At 39.6% G+C, this 13572-nt stretch overlaps 1 protein-coding gene across 2 annotated transcripts in view; it reads right to left on the reverse strand.

The window, feature by feature from the left end:
• Positions 1-619: 619 nt before the first annotated feature.
• Positions 620-13572, reverse strand: part of ppp2r3b (protein phosphatase 2, regulatory subunit B'', beta) — a 131955-nt gene continuing 119002 nt past the window's right edge. For both annotated transcript variants that reach the window (XM_080197645.1, XM_080197646.1), the window contains 3 exons: positions 12653-12762; positions 2796-2853; positions 620-1900 (listed from right to left, as the gene is read on the reverse strand). In XM_080197645.1, coding sequence (XP_080053771.1) covers positions 2829-2853; positions 12653-12762 — 135 coding nt within the window. In that variant the 3' untranslated portion in view covers positions 620-1900; positions 2796-2828. The remainder of the gene's footprint in view (positions 1901-2795; positions 2854-12652; positions 12763-13572) is intronic.

The raw sequence follows: 13572 nt of genomic DNA on the forward strand, positions 1-13572 counted from the left end.
GGGTCTCCCATGTGAGTGCATTGGGAAGGTGGGGAACAGTGAGCTGCATTGTCTTAGAATATTTCATCTTGGTTTTTCCAAGGAATGCAACAACAAATCAATGGATAACAGAAGCTGCCTGTACAATGGCATAGAATTTGAATTAATAATTTTAAAAATTAGATTAAAATATCTTTTTAGAAAAAATCATGCAACTGCAGAAGAAAATTTGAACAAACAATTCCTGGTGCAAAAGTAAATAAAGGATGCTGACGAACACTGCAAACCTCAGTTAATAAATTAATGAAATACTGGGCACTAGCAGATTAGTACAATGAGTAGTGGGGAAATTAACTAACAGCAAGCACTAGTAAAATTAAATGGAGAAGTGGGCAGAAGTAAATTAATACACTCAGACCAGAAGGCACAATGACAAAGTAATAATGTACTATTCTAACACACTGCATCCTGGTATCCCATATGATTATTTTAACTAATAGGAAATAATGTTATATTCCACCATTTTCTGGATTTGCATTAATAACACTGATACCTTGATGACACCAAATTCAGCCATTCTGAGGGGAAAATTTAGTTTAAATACTTTATTTCAAAAAAGATGCAAAGAACATGATCTTAACACTGAAAAGTATGATTTAGCACCACAACACAAATATACACTGCAAGACTCTACAAATCAAAAAATTATACACAAACTTATCAAATATGTACAACAGATCCTAACATATAAACAAATTGCTACAGCAGAATTTCATTTATCAAATACTTTGTACGTAAAAATCTTACCCTTTAAAAATAAGGCACATTTAATTGTTAAGGTCAGTACAGAGTCGTCACTGGGTAACTGAAGATGGAAATGTTCAAACTGTGTTTGTACATCAATGGAGTGAATTATTTTTGTACTAGTGGAATGTAGTGATAAGTGATCCAAACATGAATATGGTGAGTTAGACACTGGGAAGTGCCTGTAAAAACTATGTTGCAAGCTTTCTGAAGTGGTCCAGATTTCTGCTTGTTCATAATGAAGAAAGTTTTCAGCTGCATCACTACAGTGTGCAAGTGTAACCCTGGGAGTTAAACAGCAGGCAAAATCTATGCTCTTATTATTTCTAACTCTCACACATCTGTCCACCATGTCTTGCAGGCAACAGTTACAGGAAGCATTTCAGTCTTCAGCACAAAGTCGTAATACTGCAGATACATTGTTTGCCAATACAAATGTTAAACAAAGAATTGTCTCGTTATCATTATCGCTTGAATGTCTTGTCAGAGGGCCTAAGTATCAATAAGCGGCTAGAGTGTAGAACACAATTTAAAAAACTACACTTGGTTTTGAATCTTTGGAAATCTGCCCAGGTGTTGTGTTTTCTCCAGAAGTACTCTATGGCCAACCACACAGTGAGTATACATACTCTGCACTTTGGGGGAAAAGGCAAGCAAAGAGCTCTTTCCTCCATCATCTTTCAAATTCTAATGTAAGTGCCATTGTAAATTTCTGTTCTCAACAGTCATCAAACTTACAATTGGGAGAGATGAAGAGAGTTTGATTCTCCAACTCCAAAACAAAAATCAGTTGAGGTTTCAGAGTTGATTTTTTAAAAAAAAATAACTTTTAACTGATCGAAGACAACCAGGGAGAGGGGGCAGAGGGTTATCTCAATTCTGATTTTTTTTTCCTCAAGTCTGTTGCTTGTTTTTGAAGGTTCTCTAAAGCAGACCAGCTGCAGTGCGACTAGTTCATGTGGCAACTGTGAACTTAAACTGACAAAACATCATATTGATCTACATAGAAAAAAAGACTCCACACACATCAGAGTATTTCTGAGTCTTCTTGCCTATTCAGCTTCCCAACACATTTCTTAGTTGATGATATTCACGGTCAACCTCGTTTCAAGACAATCTAAATTAAGAAATAAAGCAGCAAAATTCAGTTTTTATTGCATTTGAGCCACAAACGTGCAAACTGCAACATTTTCTAGTTTCACACACCAAAAATAATTCTTGACATTACTGTCATACGTCCGAATATGTTCAAATAAATGCCCCACCCTGAACTTTATAATCCTGCTCATTACATCAACAAAAGAAAGAGATGGCTGCAAACCACACAATTAACATCTGCAAATAGTGATTCCGTGGAGTGTAATGAGAGAATAAAAAAGTTTGGGGGAATGAGCAGGCGATGTAACGCGGTAACTAATTGTGAGTGATCTGGAATTCTCTCAGAACGCAGACTCAATCACAAGTAAGTCACCTGGTAGATCACAAATTGACTTCTTGCAGTGTACCCACGTTCATTCCAGGCAGGGGTTCCCATTAGTGTCATCACTTAAAATTAAACCACTGAAGGACTGTTTAACAAAATTCTTCATTTCCCACCACATTTCGATTCAGACACTCAATAGTTTGGAGATTAGAAAAGATACACCCAATGTAGGTGCATGTACAGTCAATTTTCTCATCATTTTAGAGCTGCACCAATTCTTTATTTGAAGAAAGGTCACTTAACTAATGAAGAAAAAATTGCAGGCAAGTTCATTTTTTTTGGATTTGTGGCACATGTATTCTATATTCAGCACAGTAACTGCATCTGTCCATCTGCTATTTGTTTTTAAGTTTTGCTTTCACAGAGCACCATCAACATCCTGCTATCTTACCTACAGGCCAATATCAGCACTTCCTTTTGTGTTTAACATTATTAACACTCCCTTTGTCTTGTATCCATAACATCATTGTCAAATTTCCCCAGCTTCCACCTAAGGAGTGAGAAACAAAAACTGCAAAGGTTTTCTTACCTTAAAACTTCTCTTCGTTTAAAGTTGTACTTCTTAATAGTCAGACAGCTCCGAGTCCCTGCAGTCAATATGGAATAATGTCAGCCAGTGTCACCACAATTATTTATTTATTAAGATTCCCGCTTTTAGATATCTTGCAATAATATCCTTAGCACTAATGGATCTTTTAAAACATTATCTCTCAGTGGCTGTCTGAGACTTTCTTTTAAAACTGAGTTTGTTGTCACTGCAGCTGCAGGGGTGCATTCACTGGATGTCCGGTTGCAATGCCTCTGACATCTCTGATGCCTTCAGCAAGGAACAGGATCATCCGTAATATTGAGAAATGTAAAGATGTTTTAACATGTGCACCATTAATGAGATGCGTTTACTCACCATGGTCAAGGACTACAGAAGTTCAGGAATTTGACCCAATGACAATATATTTGCAGGTCAGGACAGTGAATGGCTTAAAGAACATGCAGGTGGTGGTGTTCCCATATGTCTGAAATACACGGTTCCCTCTTGCAACTACTTTTCTCCTGAGCCAGCAGAATTGGCTTGCAAGAATGGCAGCTGCATTGAACATGTATTGCCAGGACAGAGCTTCAGGGTTCGAGTTTTGGACTCATCTGCAAAACCCTTAGTAATATCAGCATCTTGTCCTTCTAGGTGTTAAGAGGTAGAAAGTTTGGAAGGGGCTGTCTAGGGAACTCTGGTAAGCAGCTGCAGGGCATCTTGTAGCACTGTGCATTGGTGAAGAAGGAAGTGAATGTTGAAGTTGGTGGTGGGGGTGCCAATTAAGCTGGTTTCTTTGGCCTGGATAGCGTCATGCTTCTTCTTGAGACTTGTCGGAGCTGCATTCTTCCAGACAAGGGGAGAGTATTCCACAGCACACCTGACTTGTGCCTTGTATGGTGGAGAGACTTTAGGGAGTCAGAAGGTGAGTTACTCACTGCAGAATTTCCAGCCTTTGATCTAGATTTATAGTTGAGGTGTATGTTCAGCCTACACAGTGACACGATTGGCTGCAACTATGCCAACATTCTGAACCAAAGATCTGATAGAAAAGTTGCAGTGAAGGAGTTTAAAAACTGCCTAGTTGTGGTAAACATTTGTCAGGATACAATCCCAGTGTTAATGATACTCATGTAATAAATTATAATAGTAAACAATTAATACCTCACAAAGCCTGTTTCTGGGATAAACGCTTCAGAGTTTAACATTTCCATAAATATTCTTCTCAGTTATATACATTAAAGTTTTTTTTATTTATCCAAAATAGATTTGCAGTATTTGCCCTAAGGCCAATTACAATTTTCTTATTATGAGAGATGCTGGCTTTGGACTTGGGTGGGGGGGTCCAGTAAGAATTCTCGCAACACCAGATTAAAGTCCAACAGGTTTATTTGAAATCATGAGCTTTTGGAGCACTGCTCCTTCATCTGGTGGCGGAGGAAATGAGTGTAGACAGTATTGGAATGGGTGCCATTCAAGTGGACTGCTTTGTTTTGGATGATGTCCAGCTTCTTTAGTATTGTTGGAGCTGCAATCATCCAGCCAAGTGCAGAGTATTTTATCATGCTCCTGCACTTGTGCTTTGGAGATGATAGATAGGTCTTGGGGAATTAGGAGATGAATTACCCAGTACAAAATTTCCAGCCTCTACCTGCTCTTGTACGACTGGCCCAGTTCAGTTTCTGTTCAATGGTAACCCCCAAGACGTTAATAGCTGTGGATTCATAGCGAGGGGGATTGAATATAAAAGTAGGGAGGTCTTGCTGCAGCTGTATAGGGCATTGGTGAGGCCGCAGCTGGAGTACTGTGTGCAGTTTTGGGCGCTGCACCTGCGCAAAGATATTTTGGCCTTGGAGGGAGTGCAGAGGAGGTTTACTAGGCTGATACCGGAGTTGAGGGGGTTGAGCTATGAGGAGAGGCTGAATAAACTGGGCTTGTACTCGTTAGAGTTTAGAAGAATGAGGGGAGATCTCATTGAGACGTATAAGATGATGAATGGGATGGAAGGAATAGAGGTGGAGAGACTCTTCCCGCTCAAAAAAGACAGTAGGACTAGGGGGCACAGCCTCAAGACAAAAGGGGGGCGGTTTAGAACGGAGTTGAGGAGGAACTTCTTCACTCAAAGGGTGGTGAATCTCTGGAATTCTCTGCCCGTTGAAGTGGTGGAGGCTGCCTCGCTAAATATTTTTAAGACGCGGGTTGATGGGTTTTTGATAAGAGAGGGAATTAAGGGTTATGGGGAGAAAGCGGGAAAGTGGAACTGAACAGCGACAGATCAGCCATGATCTTATTGAATGGCGGGGCAGGCTCGAAGGGCTAGATGGCCTACTTCTGCTCCTATTTCTTATGTTCTTATGTTCAACAGTGATAATGTCATGAATGTAAATGGGAGATGGTTAGCTTCTCCCTTGTTAGAGATGGTCATTGCCGGGCACTTGTTGGCATGAATACAGTGGAAAACTCAGCAATTAAACTAGTTTGTTTGTGGTGCTTGCTATATTGTAGATACTATGAAGAAAAATGAAGGAATTTGACAGGTTAGTTCATTCTCATCAGCCAGTTGATACTTGATTGGTGACTTAAAAGATAATTAGTTCAGGGTTAATTAGATGTCTGATGATTTACAGACATATGTTTCTAGATTCAGTCGCATAACCTGAGAAACTTTTCTGATCCTGTGTTTTGTTTGAACGTGATGCCCAGCTAACTGCACTTTCAGGTATGACCATGGATGCACACAAAATAAAAGACTAAATTTAAAGATTTATAATACATATCTTCCATGAATATTCCAAATTTAGTTTTTCAGTTCTGTCAATTTGCCTCTTTCAATTTACGAATCCTTGCTAATTAACACTTTCTGCAATAAGTGAAAATATCATGAATTAAAATTCTCTGGCAGGTAGTTAGCCATTTATTTAAGACTGTATTAGAAGCACGCTACAAAAACACACAATTATGGGCATTTACTATTCTGCATGAGAGACCGGCATGCTAGGTTTTAGGAAATGATGACAAGGTCATGCAATAAAGATAAGCTGAAAAGAGTTAGAGCCAACACAGTTAGATTCTCATTTAACCAGCTAACCTCCAAGGTCTCATCATCATCTTGATTTGAAAGACTACTGTTCATATGATGAATCTGAAATATGCAACAATCTGGATTTGAGATCACGATTGTGTGAAGGTTAGAGGAAAGAAAAGAATGAATGTGCACTTTACAACTAAGATTGTTACTTTCTCCTCCAGAAGGGCCCAACAATAGCAGGCGGTTTCTATAGCTCAGCTCCATGGCACAAGTCTTTAATAAATGCCACTTCAAACCTTTGTGCAAAGTCTTGCAAAAAAAATTACATTTCACAAGTAATTTTTAATGAATATGGGAAGATATGTTGGAATATCAAAGAATATTAATTTATTTAGATTGAATTTCTCACATTGGATAAATCTCAGATTCAACCTACACAAACAGGAATTTCTTATTGCAATTGTGTATGTTGTCTTTTTAATTCCAGAAATTAGGACCAATCTCGCCCTCCTCACTCAATAGTGCTAATTTAGTTCAGAACCTTTGTTTTCATCTGGAGAAAGAACACGTGGGGACTCCAACTACTAACATGGCCAATGTCTATAGGCATTGCTGTCAACAAATGAAATTGCATGATCTATCCATGGAACTCAAGGTCATCTCTGCAATAAAACCACTACAGAAGCTTTCAAGGAGAGAACAGCAGAAAACAAGGATTTCTAATTTAGACGAAAATAAAGCCAATAAAAACAAATCCAAAAAAACATGATCGAGCTTCAGGGTCTCATTTCAAATGAGTGTATTTGTGCTAGCAGACTTTAGGCTCGTGCCTAAGCAAAACACCAATAAAAACTATATCAAAGCCAGGCAATAAAATATTTGATTTATAATAAATATGGAACACATATTTAAAATGTTGCATTTCCCTTTGAATATTTCCATCTTCAACTGCTCTAGAATATACTTGTATAAGTGTACTCACCATTTAACAATAGTCTTAAATGGGTAGAATGAGTAAAAGGGTCCAAGTTGGTGAAAAGAGCAAATTCTCGCTAAACTCTCCTAATGATCATTAAAAATCAATTAGCTTAAAAGCTTCTGTGCCAGGAGATTCTATGCTCACACGGATTAACTACTGGATTGTATGTTTACTTCATTCGCTAGGTGGCAGTAAAACCTTGTGTTTCAATAGTCCTGGCCAGAATTTGCTGTGAACAGAGCTTGTAACAAATAGTATTTTAACTTCAGCCCCGCATCTTCAAAAAGTTTTTGTTTCCAAAGTTGCAGAAAGTGAGAACATTTGGGAACAGTAGAGGGATGAAACACAACTCAGACAGCAACCTCTGGGTATTTGTATTTAACCGTGCATCTGCTCCTCATCTGAAGTTGCTGCACCATTTATGGATAAATAGCAATGAGCTCACTGGACAAATACCATTAGTGCATCATTATTTTGACATTAATTATTATTGGATTTGAGGTAGTGCACTCAATGGCTGCATTAGGAAATTCAAATTAACACTATGGGAATTCATGTATTTCAAAGTGAAGCACAAAAAATCAAGAACATTTAGAAACATAGAAAACAGAAGCAGGAATAGGCCATTCGGCTCTTCGAGCTTGCTCTGCCATTCATTTTGATCATGGCTGATTATCAAATTCAATATCCTTATTCCCCTCTCCCTCCATCCCTTTGATCCCTTCAGCCCCAAGGACTATATCTAATTTCTTCTTGAAATCACACAATGTTTTGCCTTCAACTACTATCTATGGTAGTGAATTCTACACATTCATCACCCCCGGGGGAAGAAATTTCTCCTCACCTCAGTCCTGAAAAGTTTACTCCTTATCATCAAACTATGACCCTTAGTTCTGGACTCCCCTACCATTGAGAACATTCTTTCTGAATCTACCCTGAGTAATCCTGTTAGAATTTTAAGTTCCTATGAGATCTCCTCTCGCTCTTCTAAACTCCAATGAAGACAATCCTAATCAACTTAGTTTTCTTTATATGACAGGCCTGCCATCCCAGGGATCAGCCTGGTAAACCTTTGCTGCACTCCCTCTATAGCAAGGACATCCTTCCTCAGATAAGGAAGCACCAAAACTGCATATAATACTCCAGCTGCAGCCTCATTTATCTGTAGAGTTCTCATAGCTTTGGAAGCATTCTCCCCTCCTTACCCCCATCATCAGCTTAAAACTACACAGTGTCACAATGCTGTTATCACTAGCCTCATGTTACATTTCTAATTATAAAAATAGGGGTAAATATCAAACTGCAGTACTAAACCAAAGCTTTACAAGGATAACTTAAATCCAATGTGTAGCTTTGGAATCATGCAGCATTGAGTACTGGAGCTGAAATTTCAAATGCACAGTAAGTGATTTAAGCACAACTGGCACAGAATTATTCCTGCCCCCCTCAATTGTTGAGAAAATGATTAATTTAATTCAAAATTCATCAAAGGCACACACAATACAGGAAGCAATGAGGCAGACACTCAGGCCAAAACAAGTCAGAATTCACTAGCGTCTCCAACTAGCTGCTAAAGCAAGCTGTCCACAGTCTGTGTTACAACTCATATAGTTGTGCATGATGAAAGTAATTTAAAGGAACATTTGAATTTCAGAGAGTAATGCAGTCAATATTTTAATACAGTCGCTGGGGAGCTAATCTTGCATTAAATGAGTGATTCCATTTAAAATTTGTTACAGCATGTAACGTACACGCATTATACACTGGACAAGAAACTGTGGGAGAACGGATTCCAAGTACCAAAATGGTCAATGCATATGCAAGCCTCTAACCCTCATTTGAATTAATACTGCTATTCCCTGCCTCTTTCTCACAGTTGTTGAGAAAATGAAGATTTTAATTGGAATTGAGCCAAACACATGCACCTAATACACCAAGCAAGGAGGCTAGCAAGCATTCAGGGAAAACAATAAAGTTTGACAGAGTGGGTAAAAATAAAAGATGGCTTCATTCTATTTTTAAAGTTCATCAGATTTTAACTATTTACACAACAGCTAACACGCAGTACCACTTGGCTACAGAAATAATGGCTGTAAAGTTGCACTTTGACAGGAATACAAAACAGTCAATAGTGAGTCAACAGCCAGTTTTATACCCACCCTATTTTCTTTTCATCTAACATCAATGGAAAATGGAGACTGCAGATGTGCTAAATTGCCAAAGACCGATTTAATTCTCAATTTACTTAAGCAAGCTGACCACATAGTTAATTAATAACGTGAGAGTCATATGGTGAAATCTGGTTAATTACAATGTTGTCTATTCCTGCTCTCTATAATTCATACTGGCATTCAATATGGTTAATGAGTTACTAACTTCTACTCAAATTTACAAACTCGCTTTGGATGTAGAATGCAGGATTAAGTATTCTTTGAATCAAAACACCTTAATGCAGACTGCATTTTCAAAACGAAAGTGTTTGATTGTAATCTGTATTCCACTGGTTGCACTAAAGTGCCATAAACCACAAATTAAAGAAAGGGCAATTAATCTGTTTTAAGTGGCATTGGCCAAGGGAAGAATGTTGATCAGGACACCAGAATATCTCCCGCTCGGTAAGTATTGCCATGGCATCTCTGACAGGGGTTTTGCTTTGAAGTTTCATACAAAAGGTGGCATTTCTAAAAAGGCAGCACTTAGTATGGCATTGGCACTCTTCCTTATAAATACTGCAAACAGTAAAAAACCTAGGTCCGAATCTACTGGAACACTAACCTCAATTAGAGCTTTATTTATCACCCTTCCTATATCCAATTGTTAAAGACAATTTCCAATGCAATTTCAGTAGTTTTGCACAAATTCCATGAATTCAAATAAGTTGCATATAGAAATGCTGTCAAATATCACGTGATTAAACAAAGTAAGGCCTTCATTAGCCTATCTAGCTACCTCAGAGAATTTCTATAGACGTGCTAGGTAAGACCAATTGCTTCCAAAATGCATACTGAATTCAAGAATGATGGCAAAATGAGAAATTTTCAATAAATACAAACAACAGAGAAACAGATCTAAAATGTGGGCAAAATAATCAAAACTCTGAGCTTACTGATTTACATCTGCAATGCTTCCAGTAGTATTTATAAATTTATTTATCAATGTCACAAGTAGGCTTACATTAACACTGCAATGAAGTTACTGTGAAAATCCCCTCATGGCCCCATTTTGGCGCCTCTTTGGATACAGTGAGGGAGAATTTAGCATGGCCAATGCACCTAACCAGCATGTCTTTTGGACTGTGGGAGGAAACTGGGGTACCCAGAGGAAACCCACGCAGAAACAGGGAGAACATTCAGATGCCGCACCGACAGTGACCCAAGACGGAATCAAACCCGGGTTCCTGGTGCTGAGAGGCAACAGTGCTAACCATTGTGCTACTGTGCTGCTCTAGTGTGCAGCTATCCAACACAAATGACACTTCTGTCATCAACTTTCATGGATAGAAAATGCAAATTGAAAGTTTATAAACCTGAACACAGTGATTACTCCAACTAATTCCTCAGTATCAGATGCATACTCTTTAGAATTTTTCACTTTGCACTTTCCCCCCACAGATTTTTTTTGGGATCCATTTCAATCTTCCCTTTGTCTGGTTTTCTCTCTTATCTCTGCAGTCTCTACCAAGCAGAAACTATACTGTGCCACTTGCTTTTTCCTATGTTTGAAATGTGAAATAGTAGGGTGACATTTACAATGGTGGCCTGACTAGACTGAGTTAGGAGTTTTGCAGAATAGTTATATCTCTCAGCTCCACGGCATTTCCTGGGAGTATAAGAACATCCCACAAGAGGTTCTGGAAACTGGACAGCTTCTTTAGCCTTCAGCATGACTTTAATTTTAAGATCAACTAAAGTCTGGATAGTGATTAACATTATACAACATATTCTACTTCACTGCCTGGTCTCATATTACTTCTGGATCACACACTTTTTACCCTCACTGGCTTCAGTTAACAAGAGAAGCTTGCTTTCCAAGTAGATAAACATTATTCAATTTCATTTCTTTTGCCAATAACACTTGTGGAAGCAAAGGTATTTTCCTCTCTATAGGCAGGCACTGTTCAGGAACTCTGGAGTTCAGGATGGAGACCGTAGCAACCCTACAACACCACAGCATGGGGTGGGGGGGGACCATCTACAGGTGAACTTTTTAGATTCAGTGTCATTGAGGAGGTCTATCTTCCAGCCTCAGGGTGTTCCTGCAGATCCATCTTCATTTTCAAGAGGTCCATCTTCTTTCTTCAATGGTGAGTCAATGGATGCCGTTTCAATATGGCACCCAGATACGATAGCAGAGCTGGCACCACATGGCGTTAAATCCCTAGGTGCATAATCATTGAGGTTAGAGCCAGGAAATAATGGCAAGGATGCCTGCTGGCATCAGCAGTGGCAAATACTCCCCATTCCCACTGCCACCACGGGACTTAGTACTAGAACGGAGAAGTTTGTCCCATGTCTTTCTAAAGAAGGATTCCAGTCTTCACCTTTGAATTCTCTCCAAAAGCTGCTCCAATTCGGACTGCTCACTTCCAGGGTTTCAATCACAGCACCAGAGACTCTGCACCAACTCATAAGCACAATTTCAGCTACACTGAGTGATACACAACTTGCTACAATAGGTACCTCTTTGTTCCAATGGTCTGCAGTACAGAGTCATCAACCTTCTGCTGCCTTCTTTGATTTCCAGTATTTCTCCTGAGCTCTCCAACCACAACCCTTATACTAATTGGAGCCTCTCTCTTTGCTCCTTTTCTTTCCAGGGGCTTTTCTCTGTCTAGGACTCTTTTTTTGGATTATGGATCCAGTTTTCACACCATTCCTTTTCATGCAGGCGTTTTGGGCCTGTCCTCAACCTGAAGTACTCCAAAATCACCAGGCTGGGAATGCACAGCCTGCTCCCACAGTCTTGCTGTGACCTGTAGTCTGGGATAAGGTAAGTCATGTCTCATAATATTAACAAGGTTGTGTTTGTTGCCAATGCTGTGCACAGCATCTAGTGTTTTACTTTGGTTGGGGTTAAGGAACATATGCTAATGCGTTGCTCAAGAAAACAGGAAACATGAATTTCAATGACATAGAAACATAGAAGATAGGAGTAAGAGGAGGCCATTTGGCCCTTCGAGCCTGCTCTGTCATTCATCATGACTGTCCAACTCAATAGTCTAATCCTGCTTTCTCCCTATAACCTTTGATCCCATTCGCCCCAAGTGCTATATATCCAGCCGCCTCCTGATTACATTCAATGTTTTGGCATCAACTACTTCCTGTGGTAATGAATTCCACAGGCTCAGCACTCTTTGGGTGTCTAATCTCCATCCTAAATGGTCTACCCCGAATCCTCAGACTGTGACCCCTGGTTCTGGACTGTCCCACCATTGGGAATATCCTCCTTGTATCTACTCTGTCTAGTCCTGTTAGAATTTTATAAGTCTCTATGAGATCCCCCCTCTTTCATTTGAACTCCAGCAAAAACAATCCTAACCTAGTCAATCACTCCTCATACAATGACCCACTTCACATTTTAACTCCTGCCAGTGTGAAACTTCTTGGGTAAAATTAGGAAAGGGAAGCTGACTAGGTTTGCATTTGTTGTCCATCCTTAATTGCCCTCGAGTGGGTGGCAGCAAGCCACTTTCTTGAATCACTGCAGTCCATGTGGTGTAGGTATATCAATAGTGTTATTAGGAAGCGAGTTCTAAGACAAGGTCAGTCTTGAAACCAGAAAATGGCTGGTTAATTGTTAAACATCCCACTAGTGAAACAAGATATAAAGTTTTGTTACTTAGCAGTCTCTTACCCGTCATTCCAGTTTTCATTGGCTGCTTCCTCAGCCACCAAATTCTCATACTCTTGTAAAGCGTACTTCTCCCAGTCAGTCATTTCCGGTCCATCATTCTCCACATCTTGCTGCACAGGAAAGATCAAAATTGTACGGGTGTTACAAATGTCATATTTAAGCAGGTTTATGTACCATTATAATCCCAATTGGTGTTAAAACTGCATGAAAAAATCCCAGAATGGGACCCTAGCTGAAAAGAACGCATCTTTTCTTATATACGGAGGAAGAGAGTCCATTTTTGACAACAAATCCAGTCCAGGAGTTCATACAAACCCCTTTAGGATTTCTTTATCTTGGCTGTTGTATAAACTGCTCAGAATTGCTTTAACTCTTGATTCCCAGATTATATTAAAATGTAATCAAATGTTTCATTTACCTCTGAAATTTGTGGTCCTATTTTAAATCAAGTTACTACAATTGTCTTTTTAACTCTGATTACTCTTCCTTGAATTCTTCTGAACAATACCTTGGTCTCTGTCTAACTTTAGTTGTCTTGAGAAATTACGGGTGGGCTTCTCCCAGAAAAATTCAAAGTGTCCAGTTTGCATAAATACTGTTCTTTTACAGCTGAACTTTCAAAGTGAATCTCCCACACTCTGAGCACTGCAGAGCATATCATTAAAAAGCAGGGGCCGAAACCTACCCCTGCTGGAGAGGCTGGCAGCATAGCCTTGAACGGGTCACTGTGCATGTAATGATCAGTCAGAGCAGAGATTGGCGGATGCACAGTAGCCCTGCAGTGCTGGCATCCCAATTGTTGGGCAGTTCCGTGACCCCGCAGTGCTGACCGTGTGAGCCCCCCCATTCCCCGATTGCTGGCATTTTGGGTGTGTCGGGCCTGCCTCAACTCTCACACCTCCCCCAAACCCCCCACCCCT

This window comes from Carcharhinus amblyrhynchos, chromosome 10 (assembly GCF_965287045.1).
Source record: "Carcharhinus amblyrhynchos chromosome 10, sCarAmb.v2.hapA, whole genome shotgun sequence".
NCBI classification, from domain to species: Eukaryota; Metazoa; Chordata; class Chondrichthyes; order Carcharhiniformes; family Carcharhinidae; genus Carcharhinus; species Carcharhinus amblyrhynchos.